Below are 18,456 nucleotides of genomic sequence, written 5' to 3'. Positions count from 1 at the left end.
ACAGGAACAGCGTGCTGTTAATTTTTAGGTAGGAGAGACTGAATTTGTGGGGTTTTATGGTTAACCTCCTCTCTTCCCCTATAGCAAAGAAATCCTAAAGTTTCCCATGCAAGTGCAGCCCGAGGGAGGGTACGTGTGGGCTGCGAGCTTGTGCTTTGCATTCCACTTGGGTATATATTTAGATTTCTTTAGATTTCTGGCCCCCCGAGTGAGACCTAAGCTTTTGCAGCTCCCTGTGCCTTTTCCCGCCCTTTAAGGGGGGGGGGAATAAAACAACACAAGAGCTGCTGAAAGAATAACCCTGTGCCTGGGGGTTAATAGTGGGAGCTGGTGGGAGCTCCTTTGCCAGGTGGGGACCCGCCGAGCTGACTCCGTTACCCCACCAGGGCCCTGCTCCCACGCCTTGCTGGTGTAATTTCGAGGCTCAGAGGCTTTGCAGGCAGTGGGATGGGTCGTGTCCATGGCAGAGATGTGAGCGTGGTGGTTCAGCTCTTGTTGGGTATGGTACGGTGCCTCTGCTGATGCCTCGGCATCAGGAACACCCTTGGGTGTGGAGTCCCTTGGGGAAGCTGTGGCTCCTCAGTTTCTGCTGACAAGCTCATATTGGCTGTGTTGGTGCCTTGGGTAAGCCTGGAGGTATCAACAAACTCATTTCTTGGTCTGCTGGTCATGGGAGAGCTTAGGTGGTGGTGCTTTAGGCTGGTGTGGTGCATATCAAAAAGGAAGTTGCCTTACAGAGAAGGGAAGAAGCAGCAATGATCAGCTGTCAGGCAGCTCCTCCATTTCTTAAAAGGCTTGGGTGATCGATGGGACCTGGTCTGCAGGACAGGGAGCCAGGGCAGGAGCCAGGAATTTCTTCATTAAAGGAGTTACAGCGTTTGTGTAATCTGGGGATTAAACTCCCTGTGTTTACCCTGACATCTGCACATAACAACCTCAAGGTACCTTTAGCAAAGGGGGAAAAAACCTATGGGAAGGCACAGTGGACCAAGGTGATGAACCACTGCCTATGGAGAAATATTAAGAACAAACGATGCCCCAAAGGGAAAAGGAGCTGCTCAGACAAGACAACAGCATTTTGGTGACGAAGAAGTTGGAAAGTGTTATGGGAGCTGCCAAAAGTCCTGCTGACATGGACCTCACCAAGGATACTCAAAGGGGTAGTGGGTGGTTCCCCACCTCTGCAGATGAAAGCAAGGCAAAGAAGATCAACAGCTGGGGAGATTTGGGCACGGATGGATACCTCACCCTGGCTTTTGGTCAACACCAAGACAGAGGCCACAAAAAGGGCTGGATAGTGGGAATGAGGACACAAGCAGCCAATGTGGAAGCCAACTGCTGAGACCATCGCACCCATCAGCCTGGCGCTCAGGATGGCTTCCCTCCCCCCGTGCTTGGAGGGAGCTGGCACATGAAATGGCAGGTCTGGTAACAAGTATTTTTAACAACTCCATCGAGTTGGGGGAGGCACCATCTGACTGGAGAATAGCGAATGCATTGCCTATATTTAAAAGCGGGGGGAGGAGGGGAAAAAAATGTAAGGCAGGCAGGAATAGGACTGTAAGCCTGACCTCAATCGCATGCCATTTAGGAACAGATTTGGAAGGCAAAAGAGGAAAATGAATCATGGGTTTGCCAAAGGTAGGTCATGCCAGGCTAACCTGGCATCGGAGACCTGGAAACATGTAGAGCTGCTCTTTGTAGTAAAGCTTTTGCTATGGGAAAGTGTCAGTGAAGAGGGGAAGGAGAAGAGGAGCTCTGCGAGGCTGGCGGGGAAGTGAGCAGTGCTGGGGATGGTGCTGGGTGGTGTTGAGGGGACATAGTGGCTGGTGGGGCTTCTCAGGAGTGATCCATGGGCTTTTCTGCTTCCAGCATTGGCTGGCTTCCTGCAGCTGGGAGAAGAGGCTGCTGCTCTGGGGTGGAGGAGTTTGAGGGCTGGAGGAGGAGGTGTGGGATGCAGTGAGGAATGGAAAGCCATGTGCTTGTTGAGGAACGGCAAAGAGATCTCGTAGGAGCTCAGGTCTTTCCAGTGGGGAAGTGGCAGTGTGGAGGAGGAGAGGGGATGGGCGAGGGAGCGCAGGGGAGCTGCAGGCCAGTGGTGGTGGAGGGAGGTCTGCAGGCAGGATGGCAAAGTCTTGGTTGCATCGGGCAGGGATGGAGTGGGATCCATCAGGACCACTCGCTTGGGTCTTCTGCATCCAGGGAAGATGAACTGAGCCTGGAGCAGGAAAGGGACTACTAGATTGATTACGGAGGAAGAGCTGGAGGAAACTTTATTTGGCTGGCAAAGCAAAGGCTGGGGATGGCTATGACAGATATCTGTAAATACATCAGGATGGGAAACAGGGTTTCAGCCAGAGGCCAGTGCTGGTAAAAGAACAGAGGGATATATGAAATGACCAGAAATAAATTTAGGCTGAAAATTAGAGCAGCCATTACAGCATCTGCCTGAGGAGTCTTCCAGTAAGAATAATGAGTTTTTAACATAGAGTTAACAAAATGCTGAGGGAGATTGCATGACGTCTGGACTCAGCAACTCTCTGAGGCCCTGGCAGTCTGTGTCCTGTCTCAGGCAAATGCCTCCAGGTGTGGCGGTTCCTTTGGTTTCCTAGGCAGAGGCGTCTCAGCTCTGGGAGCCGAGAGATGGGAATACATCCACTCGTGTGTGTGCACACACGTGGTTCTGTGTGCTGATCTCTGCTGCACCGGGTGCTTTGTGGTCGTGCTCTCCGCCACAGGCTAGAGAAGCAGTGAAAGATGCAGAGCCTGTGAAATGCCAACCCCTTGTGTTTCACAAACAAGTCCCCTCAGCTGGGACCTCTGCAGCCCGGGTGCTGCAAAGGTACTGAAGCAAGTCTTCCAGCTCCTTGGGGAATAAAAGGGCAAATTTTGGCAGTTGGAGCAGCTGAGCAGGTACCAGATGATGGGCTGGAGCATGCTGGCTGGACATCAGCTGCTCCTGGTTTTTTAGGGAGCATTGGAGTGTGCCCTGGGAAATTTTATCTTGGGGCTTGGGGGGGTCCCAGCAAAGCTGGCACCAGCCAGGGGGACCCGTGTGGCTGCCTGGGGCAGGACCGGTCCTGGGCCTGTTGACATTGGCCTGAGTGGCTGGGACCATCCCCAAGCTCTCTGTGGCCAGTGATATGTCTTTGGGTATGTGGGGTCCATGGCCACAGCTCCCCATTCCCTCCCCACCCCCAGCAATGCCCCTCCTGGAGCTGCTGGCTACTAGCAGTGCTGGACACGTAACCCCTCAAGACCCCTAAAATCTCTCTAATCCCCTTTACCTCCACCCCCATGGGACCAGGGTACACAAATGCATGTAGAAGTTGAGACTGCAGAAAGTCCAACCCATCTGAGTGCTGCCAAGCCCCTGCCTCAGGTTTCCTGACTGCAGGTCCCCAGTGCCACCAGCTTTGGTTGTGTCCAGAAATCACAGTGGGATGAGGTGGTCTGGGCACTGCTGCTGGCATCGCTGCCTGATAACCCTGGGGAAGCTGCCTTCTGCTCCATCATCTCATCCCTATCTCCCACTCCATCTCCTGCTGTGCATCCCTGGAGGGCAGAAAGCCAAAGGAGGGGTGGCAGTGGCCCAGCCCTGGGAGAAGATGTCTTCACAGAATCACAGAATGTTAGGAGTTGGAAAAGACCTCTGAAGATCACCCAGTCCAACCCCCCTGCAGAGCAGGATCACCAGACCAGGTCACACAGGAACGTGTCCGGGTGTGTTTTGAATGTCTGCAGAGAAGGAGACTCCACAACCTCTCTGGGCAGCCTGGTCCAGTGCTCCGTAACCCTTACAATGAAAAAGTTTTTCCTTTTTCTCCTTCACCTGTAGGAAAAGAGCTCATCTGTTTTGCATCCCCTGTGTCAAGAACCTCGGGAAAAGGTCGTGGTTTTGGGCAGGAGCCAGTTTCAAAAGTGAGCTATCCTGTCACGGGTGGCAGGTACCCAGTGGCATCTTGATGGGGAGCTGAAGCCCAGCCAAGCTCGTGCTGAGGTGTTGCATGATGCCTTGAAGACTAATGCCATGCCAAATGGTGCTGTTCATTACAGCAGAGTGCAGTGGCCTGGATGTCTCTGAAGGGTGGTGATGAGTGTTGCCTATATGGGATTCCCACCTCCCTGTGCTTTCTCCTGCCATGGCCCCGAGGAAAGGGGATGTTCTGGCTTCTCCCTTCCCACCTTGCGCTCAGTGTCAGGGTGGTGGGGATGCCCACTTGAGGTTCCCACCGGTGCCTGGGTCACCAGAGGAAGACTTCGGTGCAGTGGCTTTCTCTCCTCCTTGGAGACGCGCTGTTCCCCTCGCGGAGCCTCGGCTCCTGCGCTGGCCGACCAGGAGACGTGGTGCCAGTGACTCAGATAAAGATGAGGGCTTAATTAGAACGGGGAGAGGGGGGAAGAGAGAGAAAAGAGAAAGAGTCTTTCATCGCAACAAGATTGATACCACCTCCCCCAGACAGTCACGTTCTGCCGCATCACCCTCCAGTCCGGCGTCATGTGCGCCATGCCTGACACCGGAGGACAAATGGGGCCCGGGAAGCAGCTGCGAGGTACAGAGGGGCACTGCTTTATTAAAAGCCTCAGTGAATAAATGTCAGGTATCGAGCAGGGCTTGTCTGCAGCCCTTGTAGCTGCTGGACTTTGCCGCTGTGGTTAGATCTCTGCTGTGCTCTCAACTCCTTGGGGTTGGGGTGTCTGCAAGGTATTGGTGATGATGGCATCAGCAAAATGCCCATGTGAAGGTGTGGTGCTTGTCTACATCAGCCCCTTTGCCCCTGTGCATGGAAGGACAAATATTGGCTGCCTCTTCTTTAGCCACCAGCTTCCCTGGCCCTAAGGTACCTTATAAATCTTCTCCTTTTTAACCTGCATCTTGCTCAGCAGGTGCCGCTGCTGTGGGGCTGCTTTGTGCTGTCTTGGTGGGATGTGCAGGACAGCACTGAATCAAGCTGTTGGGAAGGGAAGTGGCACACTCAGGATGGTCTCTGTGACTTCAGCACCCTGCTTTTGGGCAGCAGGGCTCTGCATCTCCTACTATACCACTGTCTTACAGCCCCTGCATCCCTGCAGTGATGGTAGGAGGAGACAGAAAGAGCCTGATGAGGGCTGGAGACTGTAGAGGAGAGCATGGCTGGGGCAAGGTGCTGAGGGGCATTGGGGCATTGCTGGCCAGGAGCCCTTGTCTGGACATGCCTGCCTGCACAGGCAGCTGCCCAGTGCCCTTCCAGGCTCATCGGGCATGGCCACATCACCCTGAGGAGCCTGGCATGGTCAGCCTGGAGGGAGACGCACCATTGCGCCTGAGCTGACGTACCCTCCCTTTGCCCCGGGTTCTGGCATTGATCATAACATCACGCATGTTTTTCTCTTCCTCTCCAGACCAATGATGCCTTAGGAGCCACCTGGAACTGGCTGTACTTCATCCCCCTCATCATCATTGGATCTTTTTTCGTCCTCAACCTTGTCCTGGGAGTGCTGTCGGGGTAAGCGAGACGTCGTCCTTTCCCTCCAGGCCATGCCCATCGTGTGTCTCCGAGCCCTGAGGTTGGCCCCCTGTACCCCAGCAGCTTGTCCCCCTTGTCCCACAGCAAGGGACTGTTCCCTGGGAAAGGGGCAGCCTTGAAGACGCTTTCTCGTTAGTTTGCCTTACTGAAGATGATGTGCTGGGGACCTGCTGGAGGGGAGAGACATGGAAGGGACCTTGTAGAAATGTGTTTGAGCCTGGGGTGTGTTTCTAGTGGGGTATGTGTTTGCTGGCTGGCTGATGGACTGGTGAGCATGGCGTGGGATGGATTTGGGGCACACGAGGCTAGGAGGATGTGCCCCGTGCCGGTGGGGGATGCATGCTTGTGAGGGTAGGGGTGTCTAGGGAGCATGTGGACAAGCTGGGGATGTAGGGACAGTGAAACTGTCCCTGTTCTGCTCTTCCCAGGGGAAAGGAGGTTTTAATCCAAGCCATTAAGCTGGGTTTGGAGAGAAAAATGCTTCTCGTCTCCATGACAATAAACCACGGTTGCATCAGCACATCCTCCACTGCTGGCAGGGGTTGGTGCATGGGGAGAAAATGTCCTCTTCTGCACTGGGAAGGGGATGTGGGCTCCTCTGCCTTTGCTGCAGGTGGTATCAGGGACCCATGCCGGGCAGCAGGTCTTTTTTTTTCCTAATTGCTCATTGTGGCAAAAAAGTGCCACTGTAGCACTGGTTTGGCCAGCTGGAAATCCTTCAAATGCAGGGATCAATGTGGAGGTTGGCCCTGGTCATCTCTGTCACTGTCTGAAGTGTCCCTGTGAGTTCAAGTGTGATGGTGGTGGTTTCAGAAGCTCTTCTGGCACAGGAGGCTGGGATTTGGGGTCTGTCGGTGGGTTGAATTTCCCCAGGTCTCAGTCTGAAGTCTGAGTCGAGGAGCTCTGGGTAGAAGCTGCAGAAAGGGCTCCATGCTGCCTTGCAAGGAAGGAGCTCTTATGGAGGATGAAGATGTCCAAGCAGTTTTGGGTGGGTTTCCCCACTTCTAGTTTGGGGATCTGAGCAAAGTCCATCTGGATGCCATCATCAGGTGGGAATTTTCCTGCCAAAAAATAACAGAGGGGCTAGACAGCTGGAAAAGACCCTTTTTGCAGTGTCAAACCATGCCAATGTGGTGTGTTATGTGGCCTCCGAGGCTTTTGGTGCCAATGTGATGCTTTCAGGGTGGCATAGCTCTGCTCTGCAAGCCAGCTGCCAGCAGGAGGACCACAGGGTGGCTGGTGGGATGCTCAGCCCATGTCCCGGTCCATGCTGGGTGCTTGCCTGCACCAAGATTGCATAATTTCATTTGAATTGGATGCAGTTGACTAGGGCTCTTCCCAGGCGCCGGCTGGCATTTCGACTGTTTGTTTATTGCTAATAGGGTTTGTATTGGGGAAGGATGCAAGTGGGTGGGTGGCCTAATTGGCAATGGAGATGCTCTCGTGGCGTGCCAGATACCTAGGGAAAAGCGCGACTGCTCAGCTCCCTGGAGGGCTGAGCGAGGTGAGTGGAGGCGGCGAGCTGGGCTGTACCACCCGATGGCAAGGCCACGCGTGAGCCCTCCTGCCCAGTCACGGCCACTGGCATCCCCTGCGGCTCGGTGGATGCAGTACCTTGGCGGTGGTAAGGCATCTTCTTGCCAAAGCTGCTGCTGGAGCCGCAGAGGTGTGTGATACGAGAAGGTGCTTCTGCATGCAAACAATGTACGTCCTTGAGTGCAACAAAAAGGGCTTTGTTCCTCGCTTTGCTTGCTTAGTTTTTATTGTTTGCAATGCTTCTCGCAAACCTCTTGTGCTGGAAGAGAGCACTTGGCCCTGCTGTGGGAGGGAAAGGGGTGACCTTCCCATCCCCTGCCTCGGAGTTGGATGAGCAGCCAGGATTCCTCTGCTGCTGCAGGGCTGAGCTGGGAGGAAAAGGGCACTTTGGGGGTGAGCTCCATGGAAACACCACCCCACGAGGAAAACCTTTCCCTGAGGTTATGGCACTGCTTTGGGGGCAGGCGGGCAGCCGTGCCCAGCTAGCTGAAATCATGGTTGCTCTGTTAACTCAGGGCGCAGTGGTGAGCAGCGAGTCCTGGTAGCCTGCTTGCAGAAACCAGGACTCTCATTGCTTGTAAATGGCACCATCTGCACCGGCGAATAACGAGGTCTGCTCGGGATTTCCAGCCTTCTCCTCAAAGTTCACACTCACGCTCTGCCGCAGAGCTGCCTCTCTGCCCGTGCTTCATCTCAACAGCAGTTTTCTTTGGGGAGCAACCAAACGCCTGAGGCTGGTCCTGGATGCGAAGAGGCTGCAGGTGGACATTTGTGTGTTTAACTTGCCACCATCCGAAATTTGCTGGAGCCCAGATTTAGCAATCTTCTGGTTGCCATGAGCATCTCTCCCAACAGTCAGTTCCCCAACTGTTAAGCTGAGGCATGACCTCCATGATGTAAACAGCCTGGATCCATCTGCTCCTAAGCACAAAGTATGTGGGAGAGGAAAAGAAATTATTTCCATCATAGCGAAACTCCTTGATTTTTCTCTCTAAATACTAACGCGCACACATGCGCTGGAATTGCATGCAAAGCTATTAAGAGGAGATGGAGTTGTTCCAGGCAGGGGCTCGGAGAGCCAGTTCTTCTGGGGCTTTGGCATTTATTACTGCGTCTATTAACTTTTCCCCTCTATGGGTGCAATTACAGATCAATTAATTCTAACTGAAAGCAGGAAGGAAAAAAAACTTTGGCCCTGTTCCTCTTTGAGAGCAGGTATGAAGCCCAAGGAGATGTGACTGCTCAGCTTTTAAAGCTACACAAGCTCCCGAAATAATCCTGGCAGAAGAGAGTCAGTGGGAGCGAGCGAGGATGGAGCATCAGCTGAAATGCCCTGTTTTCTGCTACATGGCAGCTGGTGCATTTGGGAGCTGGGGAAGATGCTGAGGTTCGTATAAAGCGTTGCTTGCAGCCGTCCTGTGACCTGAGGTTGGTGTCACCCTGCTGCGGTGGGGCAGGGTGCATGCACAGCTCTGCACCTCTTCCCAGGGAGAGCTGCTGTAGTGCAGAGAGACAATCGCGTGCTGCAGCCATGTCTGCAGTGGGATGGGTAGGAGGGGCGGATGGGACCTCTCCCCACCCTGCGGCGGATGGCCCCTTGTGTGGAGTGCCCTGTGGTTGGTTGGCCTTGAGTCAGGGGGATGCAAAAGCTGCACATGCCCTGCACCGGAGATTTGCAAAGGCCTGCTCTGCCTTCTTTGGGAATTTTTGTTGCTGTTCAGTCGTTTCTCATCTCAAACAATTTGGATCTGTGTGTTTGTGCTGCGTCTCCAGAGCAGCAGAGGCCAGGTGAGAGCTGTGCTGGCCGGTCCCCACTGCCTGTGGTGTGCACGGTCCTGTGACCCCACTAATGCAATCCCAGTAATGACCGCAGCTCACCTGTCCTAGCCACTGCAGACGTCTTGCCTGCTTTGTCCTGCCTGACAAGAAGATGGCTTATATCTAGCTTGTCGCTGGGAGCAAGAAGATGAAAGACTGAAGATAAAAAATAAGCCACGCTTCGGGGTACATTGAGGACTCATGTGGAGTTTCCAATACCAGACAGGCTGTTTTGACTCTTTTCTGTCTCCTTTTCCTCAGCTCCTGCAGCAAAGCCCTCCTCCATTCATTGCAGTATCTGTCCTCCTGTTGAGGTAGACCTGTAGGCCTGGTGGACTCCTTTCCCCCATCCAGTCTCATACTTCCAGCCCCTTTCCAGGGTGACAAAGCTGCTGTTATCACCAGTTATTTGTGGTCCATAGCAATAGCTGAGTAGGTGCAGAGCAGAAGAGGATGCTGCCCAGCTGGGAAGGCTGGGGCTTCAGGTCTGCCAAGGAGAAGACCTCTGGAAGCTGGTGGCAGAGCAAGAAGTTGAGCATGATGGCAAGGCAAATGAAATCTATCTGCCTTGCACCAAACAAGAGAGTAATTTAAATCCTCCTAATTGCTTCCACTCATCCTGGTGATGTTAAATCTTTTCTCCCTTTAAGTCTTTTCTGCCCCCCACCCCCAGCTCTTGCACTAAGCCTTTGAAAGAAACGACTAATGTTATAATTAAAGGATCAATTTGGCAAGATTTCTTTGTCTTAAGATCTTCTTTCTTTCAGGTTGGGTTAGCACTGCGTTCCCAGTCTCCGGAGAGTTTTCTTCAGCTCCTTCAGGAGCCTTCTGTACCATCTCTGAAATCTTTTCACTTCACTTAATTTGATTTTTTTTTTCCCCTATCCAATTTTGAGGCATAACAAACGATGAATAAAATTAAGTTTTATAGCAATTAATAATAAGGGCGTTGAAGGAACAAGTTTTTCCATCTTCAATGGAGGCATGGGAGTTTTTTTTTGCCAGCTCTACGCAAAACCTGAGCCCTGTGCATTTGAGCTGGATGAGGTGGTTAGAAGTCAAAAATGCTGGGAAGAGGATTAATGTCTCAGAGGCGGGTGGTTTGTGGAGGGGAAAGCAGGAATTCTTGTGGGGAGATCATGAGGGAGCGCAGGATGCCAACAAACATGCCCTAGAAGTATTGCATTGGAAGTGGGAAAGCTTCGAAGCATTGGGTTGTTTTGATTTTTCTTCTTTAATGGTTGTAGCATGTCAAGGAGTGGCTCGAATGAGATGTAAGATGACTGCGCCTGTTGTGTGGTTGGGGATCCGTTTTCGGATGAAACCATTTTTGACTGGAGGTGTGGGTGTAATGAGGAGGGGGGCTGTGATCCTCAGCACCCATCATGGGATGCACAATGGTCGGGGCCACATTTGGCGAGAAACGGCCACGCTTGTCGCTTTGTTCTGGGGAAGCTCTTGTGTCATCGACGTGGTATTTGAACATGAGTGAAGCAAAGGAGCCTTTGAGTTCATCTATATTCAGCAGCCAGGTGGGCATCCATATTCAATGAATGCCTTGCTCTGCTGTACCACCTTTCTGCGGAGGGCCTCCAAGCCCTGAGCAAACAAGCTGCCTGACAAGAGGCGTGTGTGCCTGGTGTGCCACATCCCCCAGTGTTACAGAGAATAACAACTCCTCTTGCGGCCAGCTGGACAGGATTGAAGAAAAGAAATCCACTACAAAGAGACAACTTGGTGACTTTCTCCTTTGATTTCTCTTTGCAAATTATTTGCTAGCAAGTCTCAGCTGCTTCAGATTCGCTCTTATTTGTGCCTCCTTGCAAATCTGCTCTGTGGACTGTGTGTTGTCCACAGACTGTGGTTGAAAATGCTCGGTTTTGATCCTCTTGACAAAGCACTCAGCAGGTAGTTCTTGCTTACAGATTGCTTTTGAGGCTGTTTGTTTCAGATCTTTGTAATTTCAGTCATTCTAGTAAATAACATCAGTCATGTGGCTGTGGCTGAAGCTCTTTGGCTTGGCACATGGCTTTGGAGAGGCCTAGTTCCTCCATGGCCAACTCCATGCCTGCAAGGGGGTGCTGGGCACTCCTGTTGGGTGATGTAGACAGGATGTCCCAAATGAATCACATAGAATTATCAGTTCTTTGTATCCCATAGGTGGCTGTTTATTTGTTTTGCAGTGGCGGAGTGACATATCGCAGTTGCATTGTGGATTTTGCACTCGATGGTTGGTTCTGAATTCATTGTGTCTGTGTGTTGATAGCATCAATTAGAGTGCTTGGATGTTCCTGGGAAGCTAATGTGATGAAATGTTGAACATCAGTGATATTTTTTCTATCCTGTAACTCACCTGCAGTGCTGGCCCCGCACCTTTCATCTGCAGATCGCTATCACTTGTGAAGAGGGACTATAAAACTGTTCTCTGCCAGCAGAGGATAAAAACTGGAGCATAGGAGGGAAGGGGAGGAGTGACATTTTCCCAGCACTGCATGAGCCAGTGGGAGTGATTGTGAACAAAGCCCGGGGCTCTTGAAGCAGCGAAGCTGTGCTGCTCATACCAGCTCTGCCTGATAAGAGTGAAATAAAATCCAGAGCTTCTATCTCTGCTTCTTGCTGCTGGGGCTACCAAACCCTCTGCCACCAATGTGTAGCTTTCTTGCGGCATGGGTTGGCCGTGCTAGTGCTGCCTTTGGTACAACGGGGACAGTGATGCAACCCCCAACATTGTTACCCTTGGAAAGATGTTGGAACTGAGACTCTGCAACTGGAATGTTTGTGGCTCCCTTCTCCTGGTGATATTTGTCCTCTTCATCAATTATTTTTCTCTACTAAAAAAACAATAAGCTCTTCAAACTGTTGGCTGCTCTGAGCCCAACCCAAGTGTCGTGGAAAACTTGTCTTGATTTTAAAGGTCACAGCCAGGGTGAGCTGAACACAAAGCAAGCATCTACACATGCTTTTCCCACTGTGATCATGGAGTACTTGCTATTCTTGGAGAGCATGCGTGAAGTGTGTGGAGAGGGGCTGATCCCACCCTTGAATGCAGAGGCTGAACTGGACACCTGCATCTCTGCAGGGATCCACTGGTGAGGGACAGGCTTTGCAGCAAGGTACAGCTGGTGCCCAACCATGTTCCCAAGTGATGGGTGAACCTGCTCGTGGATGGATGAGAGCCTGTTGACTGGAGCTACCTGTTTCTTGTCTACAAGAAACAGGGATTACTGGAGAGAAGAGGGGAGATATTTAAAGTCCTTGCTGTTCAGTAGGCTGTGTTCCCCATCAGCAGACGCAAAGTCTGAGTTTTCTTATGTTTCTCACTGGTTTGAGTCATTCCTGTGTCTCCATTGCTGCTTTGGCTCTCCACCAAATACCAGTTATTTGAAATCTTGAACTTCATCTTTGAGGCTGCCCAAAGCCTGGACCTGAGAGATCCCATAACACAGCTGGCCAACAGTGACCCTGTCCCTGCTGCTTCGGGCCCTACATGGAGCCACGATAGCCCATTTTGAGGGACCAGCTTATAGAAGGAACTCTTTAGTGCTCGGAGTCTTGATGTCACCTCTGGTGGCTCCTCATCTGGAGCCCCTCTGTCCTCTCCCCACTTGTGCAGACAGTTTCCCATTTGGGCTGTCTTCTCTCTGTATCTTCATGTTGTCATTGCCTTTCCCTTCTGCCTCTGTTTTTGTTCACTTCTCTTCTTAGCGTGGGGTGTCAACGCAAGCTTGCATGACGAGGTCTTTCTGAATTGTTCACGCTGCTTGGTATGAGTCCTGTCTAATACAAGCCCATTTAGGACCTGGTAGAAGTGACAGACATCAGCAAGTACCTACAAGAAAATCTGATTTAAATCCCAAGCTTTCTTTGAGGTAGAAGGCAACCATCAGCATCTGCCCCTTCTTAAATGGGACAGTGATGTAATGGGTAATCTCAGGGCTGGTATCTCCCAGCTCCTTCCCGTTTTACCATTCAGTGTCGCCAACAGCTTGTCAGCTTTTCATCCCTCAACTCGTGTGTCTGCTGGCGCTCTATAAATGTGCTCTCTTTAGCATCCTCAGCCGTATGCTCCGCTTCTTGCTGCAGCTTTGTCACAACACGGTGAACACCTAATTCTCGCCAAAGTGCACAGGAATGATCAAAAGCTGATGGCCACCACTACAAAGGACTGCAGGAAATAGGATGATTCTATTTCTCCTTGTTTTTTTATTCTTTCTTTTCACCTGTTAGTGCTTCATGGGAAGACTTTCTTGAGACAGTCCAGATTCATTAAGGAATCTTAGAACTGTAAAATAGTTTGGATTTGAAGGGACCGTTTAGAGGTCATCCAGTCCAACTCCTCTGCAATAAGCAGGGACATTTCAATTAGATGAGGTTGCTCAGAGCCCCGTCCAACCTGACCTTGAATCTTCTCTGACTTCTGGCAATTCAAGTGAACGTAAACCAAGCAATAAACCCTTATCCAAAAAACTTGTTGCCTCTTTCAAAGCAGATCTATGAAGCGCATCTTCCCTCCACTGAGCTTTTTTGTACCATTTGGACACCTTGCTCTAGCCGTTGCTGTGGGTTCATTGCAGTAGCCCCAGTCTGCAGTGCCATTTCTGCTGTGTCTCCTTGCTACCGTCTGTTGAAGTTGCAGCTCCAGGTTACAGACTGCACAGTCAGTTCAACACTCTTTACTTCAGTTCCTTTACACCTCTTGGGTAAATACCATCTGATCCCCCTGGTCTGCAACTGTCTCATCCGTGTTTTCCAAACCGTCTGTTGTCAGTTCTCTCCCATAACCTTCCCTGACTTACTCCTGGAGTCAAAGGCAATTTTTTTCCTCAAATTATGGTGCTCAGACCTGAAGCAGAGCCATGAGCTGAGACCTCACGAGTGCTGAGGAGAGCAGCAGTATTACCTGATGTCTTACAGATGGTGTTCCTTGTTAAACATTCATTATATATGGTTTTTTTTCACAGCAGCGCGGTACTGCTGCCTCATCCTCAGGGCATAATCCAGTATTTCTCCTCTTCTCACCCCATCCTTTCTGCTGGCTCATATTTGGTAACTGGTTTGTTGGAGGCATCTTTAACAGTGGCAGAAAGCGATGAAGTGATGGGTTTGAAGATGGTTGGCTGCTTGTTTCAAAGCATGAGAGCCACACTATTGATGTGACCAGCACTATATACACACTCTGGACTCAAAGAAGCTCCAAAAAAGGAGAAAAGTGGGTTGCAATATCTGTAACTTTTTTTTTCTTAACTGTTTTTTTAGTTTCCTTTTGGTTGGGGTTTTTTTTTTTGGATTGTTTTCTGTTTGCTTGTTTTCTTCAAAAAAGGAGGCACATTTTCAAGGTGGGTGCTTCCACATGGTGGGTTCTCAGAGTAAAACCATAGCTGGGCTTTTCAGTCCTTTGAACAGAGCACAGCCATGTAGTAGAAGCATCGTTGCCCTCGTACAAGAGAGGATGAGGGGGCCCAGGAAGGAAGGTGGCTGAGTGTGGTGGTGTCCCCTCAGGTCTCCTGCTGGGAGCAGAGAGGCTCTCAGGCCACGTGAGGGGAATGCCAGGGCTGTAGAAGAGGATTTGCAGGCAGAGGAGGAGTGAGAACCATCTGTGCTCCAATAGCCCTGGCAGGCTGGGCATGGCTTGCGGATGGATGGTGCCCTCGCGTGCAGGAGGACAGATGGCATTCCACTCCCCGGCTCCCACTGCAACCTTCAGTACTCACCTCCATCGCTTGATGTGTGCCTTTGGCTTTACGAGGCTGGATGGGGAAGGGCTGCAGAGTTGGCATGAGTGGAGCTCGGCCGTTGTGGTTAGGTGTTTTCATGCTGGAGGCATCAGGATTTGGGACCTGGAGACCAAGGTGGACAAACAGAGGTGTTTCTGCTGGGGGTCCTCTGAGCCCTCTTGCAGGGACCCCATGGAGCAGCACAGCCCCGGGCTCTTTTCAAGGCAAAATTGAGCCATCCATGGTGATAAAACCCAAACACGCTGGGGAGCAGAGCCCTACAATGGGAGGCAGGTACCCGGCTCTCTCAGTGATGTGATGCCGCCCTGCCTGTGACTTGGAGCCTTCCCAAGTGGCTGTCAGTCACCGTCGCTGGCCCTGTTCTCACTCACATACAGTATTATCTCTACCCGCTGCTGCAAATTGGCTCTGAGCAATCCTTGATCTGTCAGCATCGCCTACCCACTCTCAGATGTCACCAGCCCCCGCTGCTGCCCTGCTCGGTAACGTGTCTCTCTGAAATGTAATAATTCATTAAGTTGAGCTTAACTTTTATTTTTTTCCCTCCCCTCTCTGCCACCCCTTTCTCCTTCTAATGGACAAAAGCAATTAAGCTCCATTAGGGATCAAGCGTGTGGGAAGTGTTTCTCTCGGAGACGCTGCCGCTGCTGCACAGACCTTGTCCCTGTGTGCATGTGGCACCAACTTCTTGCAAATCAGGGCTCTGGGAGCGAGCAGCTGGGTAGGGGAAAATGTTGCTTGATAAGGGGGGGATGCTGGGAAATATGCTCCCATTCCCTTCTCTGGGAAAAGGTGATTTGAGGCTTAACTGGTCCTTCTGGCTGGATTTCATTGTGTACACATGATGATGGCTTCTCTCGCCATGCTGCAAAAGGAGACACCAGCCTCAACAGAGAAAGAGCTGGAAGAGGGCAAGCAGGAGGTGACAGAGAGGGGCCATGTTCCCAGCTGGTGTAAATCAGGGGAAGATTTCCATGTGCTCCCAGTTGCAGACTATATCTGCAGGGTCTGGCTGGCAAATGTTCTGCCAAGGTGCTGGCTGCTGGTTATGGCCTGTGGGGCAGGGCTTTGGTCCACAGAAGGACCAGTGGACCAAACCAGAGGGAGACGGGCAACTTCCCCACTAACTCTGGCTGAAAACAGCTTCTTCTCTTTTCTTGACATCCCAAATGTGCTATCAAAGGCTGGTGAGGGATGATGGCACAGCCAGAATGGTCCCGTCATTTCTCCAGCTAGGACAAGGAGGGTTTTGGTTGTGAGAGGTTCTTCCTTCTCCCCTGTTTCCTCCAGCCTTCCTTCCCTCCACTTAAGCTGCTTTTCTCTTCCTTGCCTTTTGTTCTCTCCTCCTTCCCTGCCCTAGGAAGAAAGTCTCATTTCAGTCTGAACACCAGCAGTGGAGGGGGAGAGTCATTTGATGCTTAATGCCAGAGCGGCAGGAAACTTCACCTTCCCGGGGTGGAATTAAAAACGCTTGAATTGTCTGGGGATCTTAAACAAGAGATGCAGGGAACATTCAGGGCTTTTCACACAAACATGCACACACACACACACATGTGAAAGCCCACACAGCATTAAGGGTGTAATAGCTCAACTGGGGTAATGCACTTGAACTCTCTCTGCAGCAGACAGACCAATTCTTTCAGTTCTTTTGAATGTTGGGGTTTTTTTTTGAGGCTGGAGATTGCTGCTAGTCTCCGGGGAGAGAGATCTTCGTCTTGCAGAAAGAACAATGCCGTTTGTTCTTGGCAATCGCACTTCTCTTGGAGCAGCCTGGAACTGGAGGGGGCTGAGGGCATGGGCTGGCTTCTTCCATGCAGCTGGGTCTCTGTGGCCACCAGGACTCGGGGACAGGGTGCTGCGGCCAGCAGATTGCGTCCCCGTGATGATGTTGCAAGGCAGAAAGAGAGTGCTGGGGGGATGTCTGGTAGGAAGGATGCTCCTTGCAAGCAAGTGTGGTTGTCAATAGAGGTATAACATGCGGCTCAAGATGCCCCTGGTATGTGGTGTGTGCAAGCATGAGGTATGAGACCTCCTAGAAGCAGGTCTGGCCGTGTCATCTCACGTATAATCCATGGTGTGGGTGGGAGGTTGCCTACACTGCCACCCCTGTGCTTCCTGCCAAATATTTCTGGTTTTCTGTGTGTGATGTCCTTTGCATACATGGCTTAGGGCTTTGTGCGCTCCTTCATCCAGGGCAGTTGAAAACCTCAGAAGGGCATGTAGCAATAAGCGTGTGTATCCCAGACAGCAGACCATGCTGACCAGCGTGGTCTTGTGTTTTCGCTCCTTCATCCAGGGCAGTTGAAAACCTCAGGAGGGCATGTAGCAATAAGCGTGTGTATGCCAGACAGCAGACCATGCTGGCCAGCGTGGTCTTGTGTTTTAACTGTGTGCAAGAAAGTGTATATAGGTGGATGTGGGCATCTTCGCACAGCTCTGGGCTGGCTGTAGGTGAAATTATGTGTTTTGTGTACCAAGGAGAGTGTTTATGATTGTCCCTAGGGATGCGTGTGAGCGCATGGATGCCAGTACATCTGTGCACCCCATGTGCTAGAAGCTGCACAAGCAGTGGGCATGGAGTTAGCTCCGGCTGGTGTTGCTCAGTGTTTGGCCCCAGGCAGGAGCGTGCCTTTGCCTGTGCAGAGCCCAGCCCCTCTGTACCATGCCGAGCCACTGTCCTTCTCTGGACAGGTCATCATGCCTGGACAGTTTGTGTGGGACACTGAAGTCCAGACAAGGACAGTAGGGAAAACCCTACAAGGAGAGGCTGGAAAGAAGGATTCAAAGGAGAAGATGAATATAGGGATCAGGACCTGCTCTCCTCCATCCCCTTGCTGCCTCCTCATGGTGCCTGGTTTTTATTCCCTGAGAGGAGACATAGAAGCTGAGCTGGTGCTTGAATCGGGTGGCATTGAGAGCATCCTCCCCAAACAGCAGTGGCTCCCAGCCAGGACATGCGAGGTTAAGTGACCGAGCAGGGGGTTTGCTCACACACATCTGCACCTTTCTTCCTGCAAAGCAGCCTCTCCTCCTCTCTAATGTTCACCCATCCCCTGGCTGTGCTTTGACTAGGGATGCCCATGCATCTCCCCACCATGGTCTAAGCAGCCGTCCTTCCCCTGCTCCCGGTGCTTGCCAAGCCCTTGGCTCACGGTCGCCCTTGGTCTCTGTCTCCCCTCCCAGCCCTTCCCCACACCCCACTGACCCCCAGCCGTGCTCTCACCACCCCTCTCTGCCCTTTCCCAGGGAGTTTGCCAAAGAGCGCGAGCGAGTGGAGAACCGCCGGGCCTTCATGAAGCTGCGGCGCCAGCAGCAGATTGAGCGGGAGCTCAATGGCTACCGGGCCTGGATAGACAAAGCGGGTAAAGGCTGGTGGGCCGGGAGGACTCTTGGGGCACCCCAGGGTGGTCATGCAGAGTGGTGGGCTTGGGAAGGGGTCCCTGGACATCATCCAGTGCAATACCAAAGTTGCCCAGGTGTTCACACGGTGGTATTGGGTGCCCAGGTGAGCTTGGCCCCAGGTGCTCCAGCAGCTCTCCAGCAAGGCTAAGAGCAAGGACATAGCCAAGAGCTGATGAAACTTCATGTTCCATGGCATGACACTGTCATATTTTGAACACTGAGGCATGTTACGTGTCCAGGGGAGACTGTGAGCATCAGGGCTGTGAGCGTTGCTCTGCAATTGTTTCCTTTCTCTTGATGTTTGCTGGAGTCTCCTGCAGTGGTGAGCAGGGGCAAAGTAGAGCAGTGAATGGTGACAGTGGCTTTCCAGCTAAACCTGCTCCTGGAGCAGTCTGGAGGGGATGCATTCGCTGGTTCCCAGCTCAGGCCTCCCACTTGGACTTGGACGAGGGCTGCAG

At 51.9% G+C, this 18,456-nt stretch overlaps 1 protein-coding gene across 1 annotated transcript in view; it reads left to right on the top strand.

Moving 5' to 3' along the window:
• The window catches only part of LOC104539872 (voltage-dependent R-type calcium channel subunit alpha-1E), a gene marked incomplete at its 3' end in the record, with an annotated part of 54,280 nt that overhangs the window by 29,519 nt on the left and 6,305 nt on the right, over window positions 1–18,456 (top strand). Inside the window, exons 7-8 of the mRNA XM_010183529.1 lie at window positions 5,383–5,486; window positions 17,843–17,958. Of these exons, the coding sequence (XP_010181831.1) occupies window positions 5,383–5,486; window positions 17,843–17,958 (220 nt within the window). The remainder of the gene's footprint in view (window positions 1–5,382; window positions 5,487–17,842; window positions 17,959–18,456) is intronic.

Source organism: Mesitornis unicolor, unplaced genomic scaffold (assembly GCF_000695765.1).
Source record: "Mesitornis unicolor isolate BGI_N332 unplaced genomic scaffold, ASM69576v1 scaffold594, whole genome shotgun sequence".
Taxonomy (NCBI): domain Eukaryota; kingdom Metazoa; phylum Chordata; class Aves; order Mesitornithiformes; family Mesitornithidae; genus Mesitornis; species Mesitornis unicolor.
This window is presented reverse-complemented; position numbering and strand designations above follow the sequence as displayed.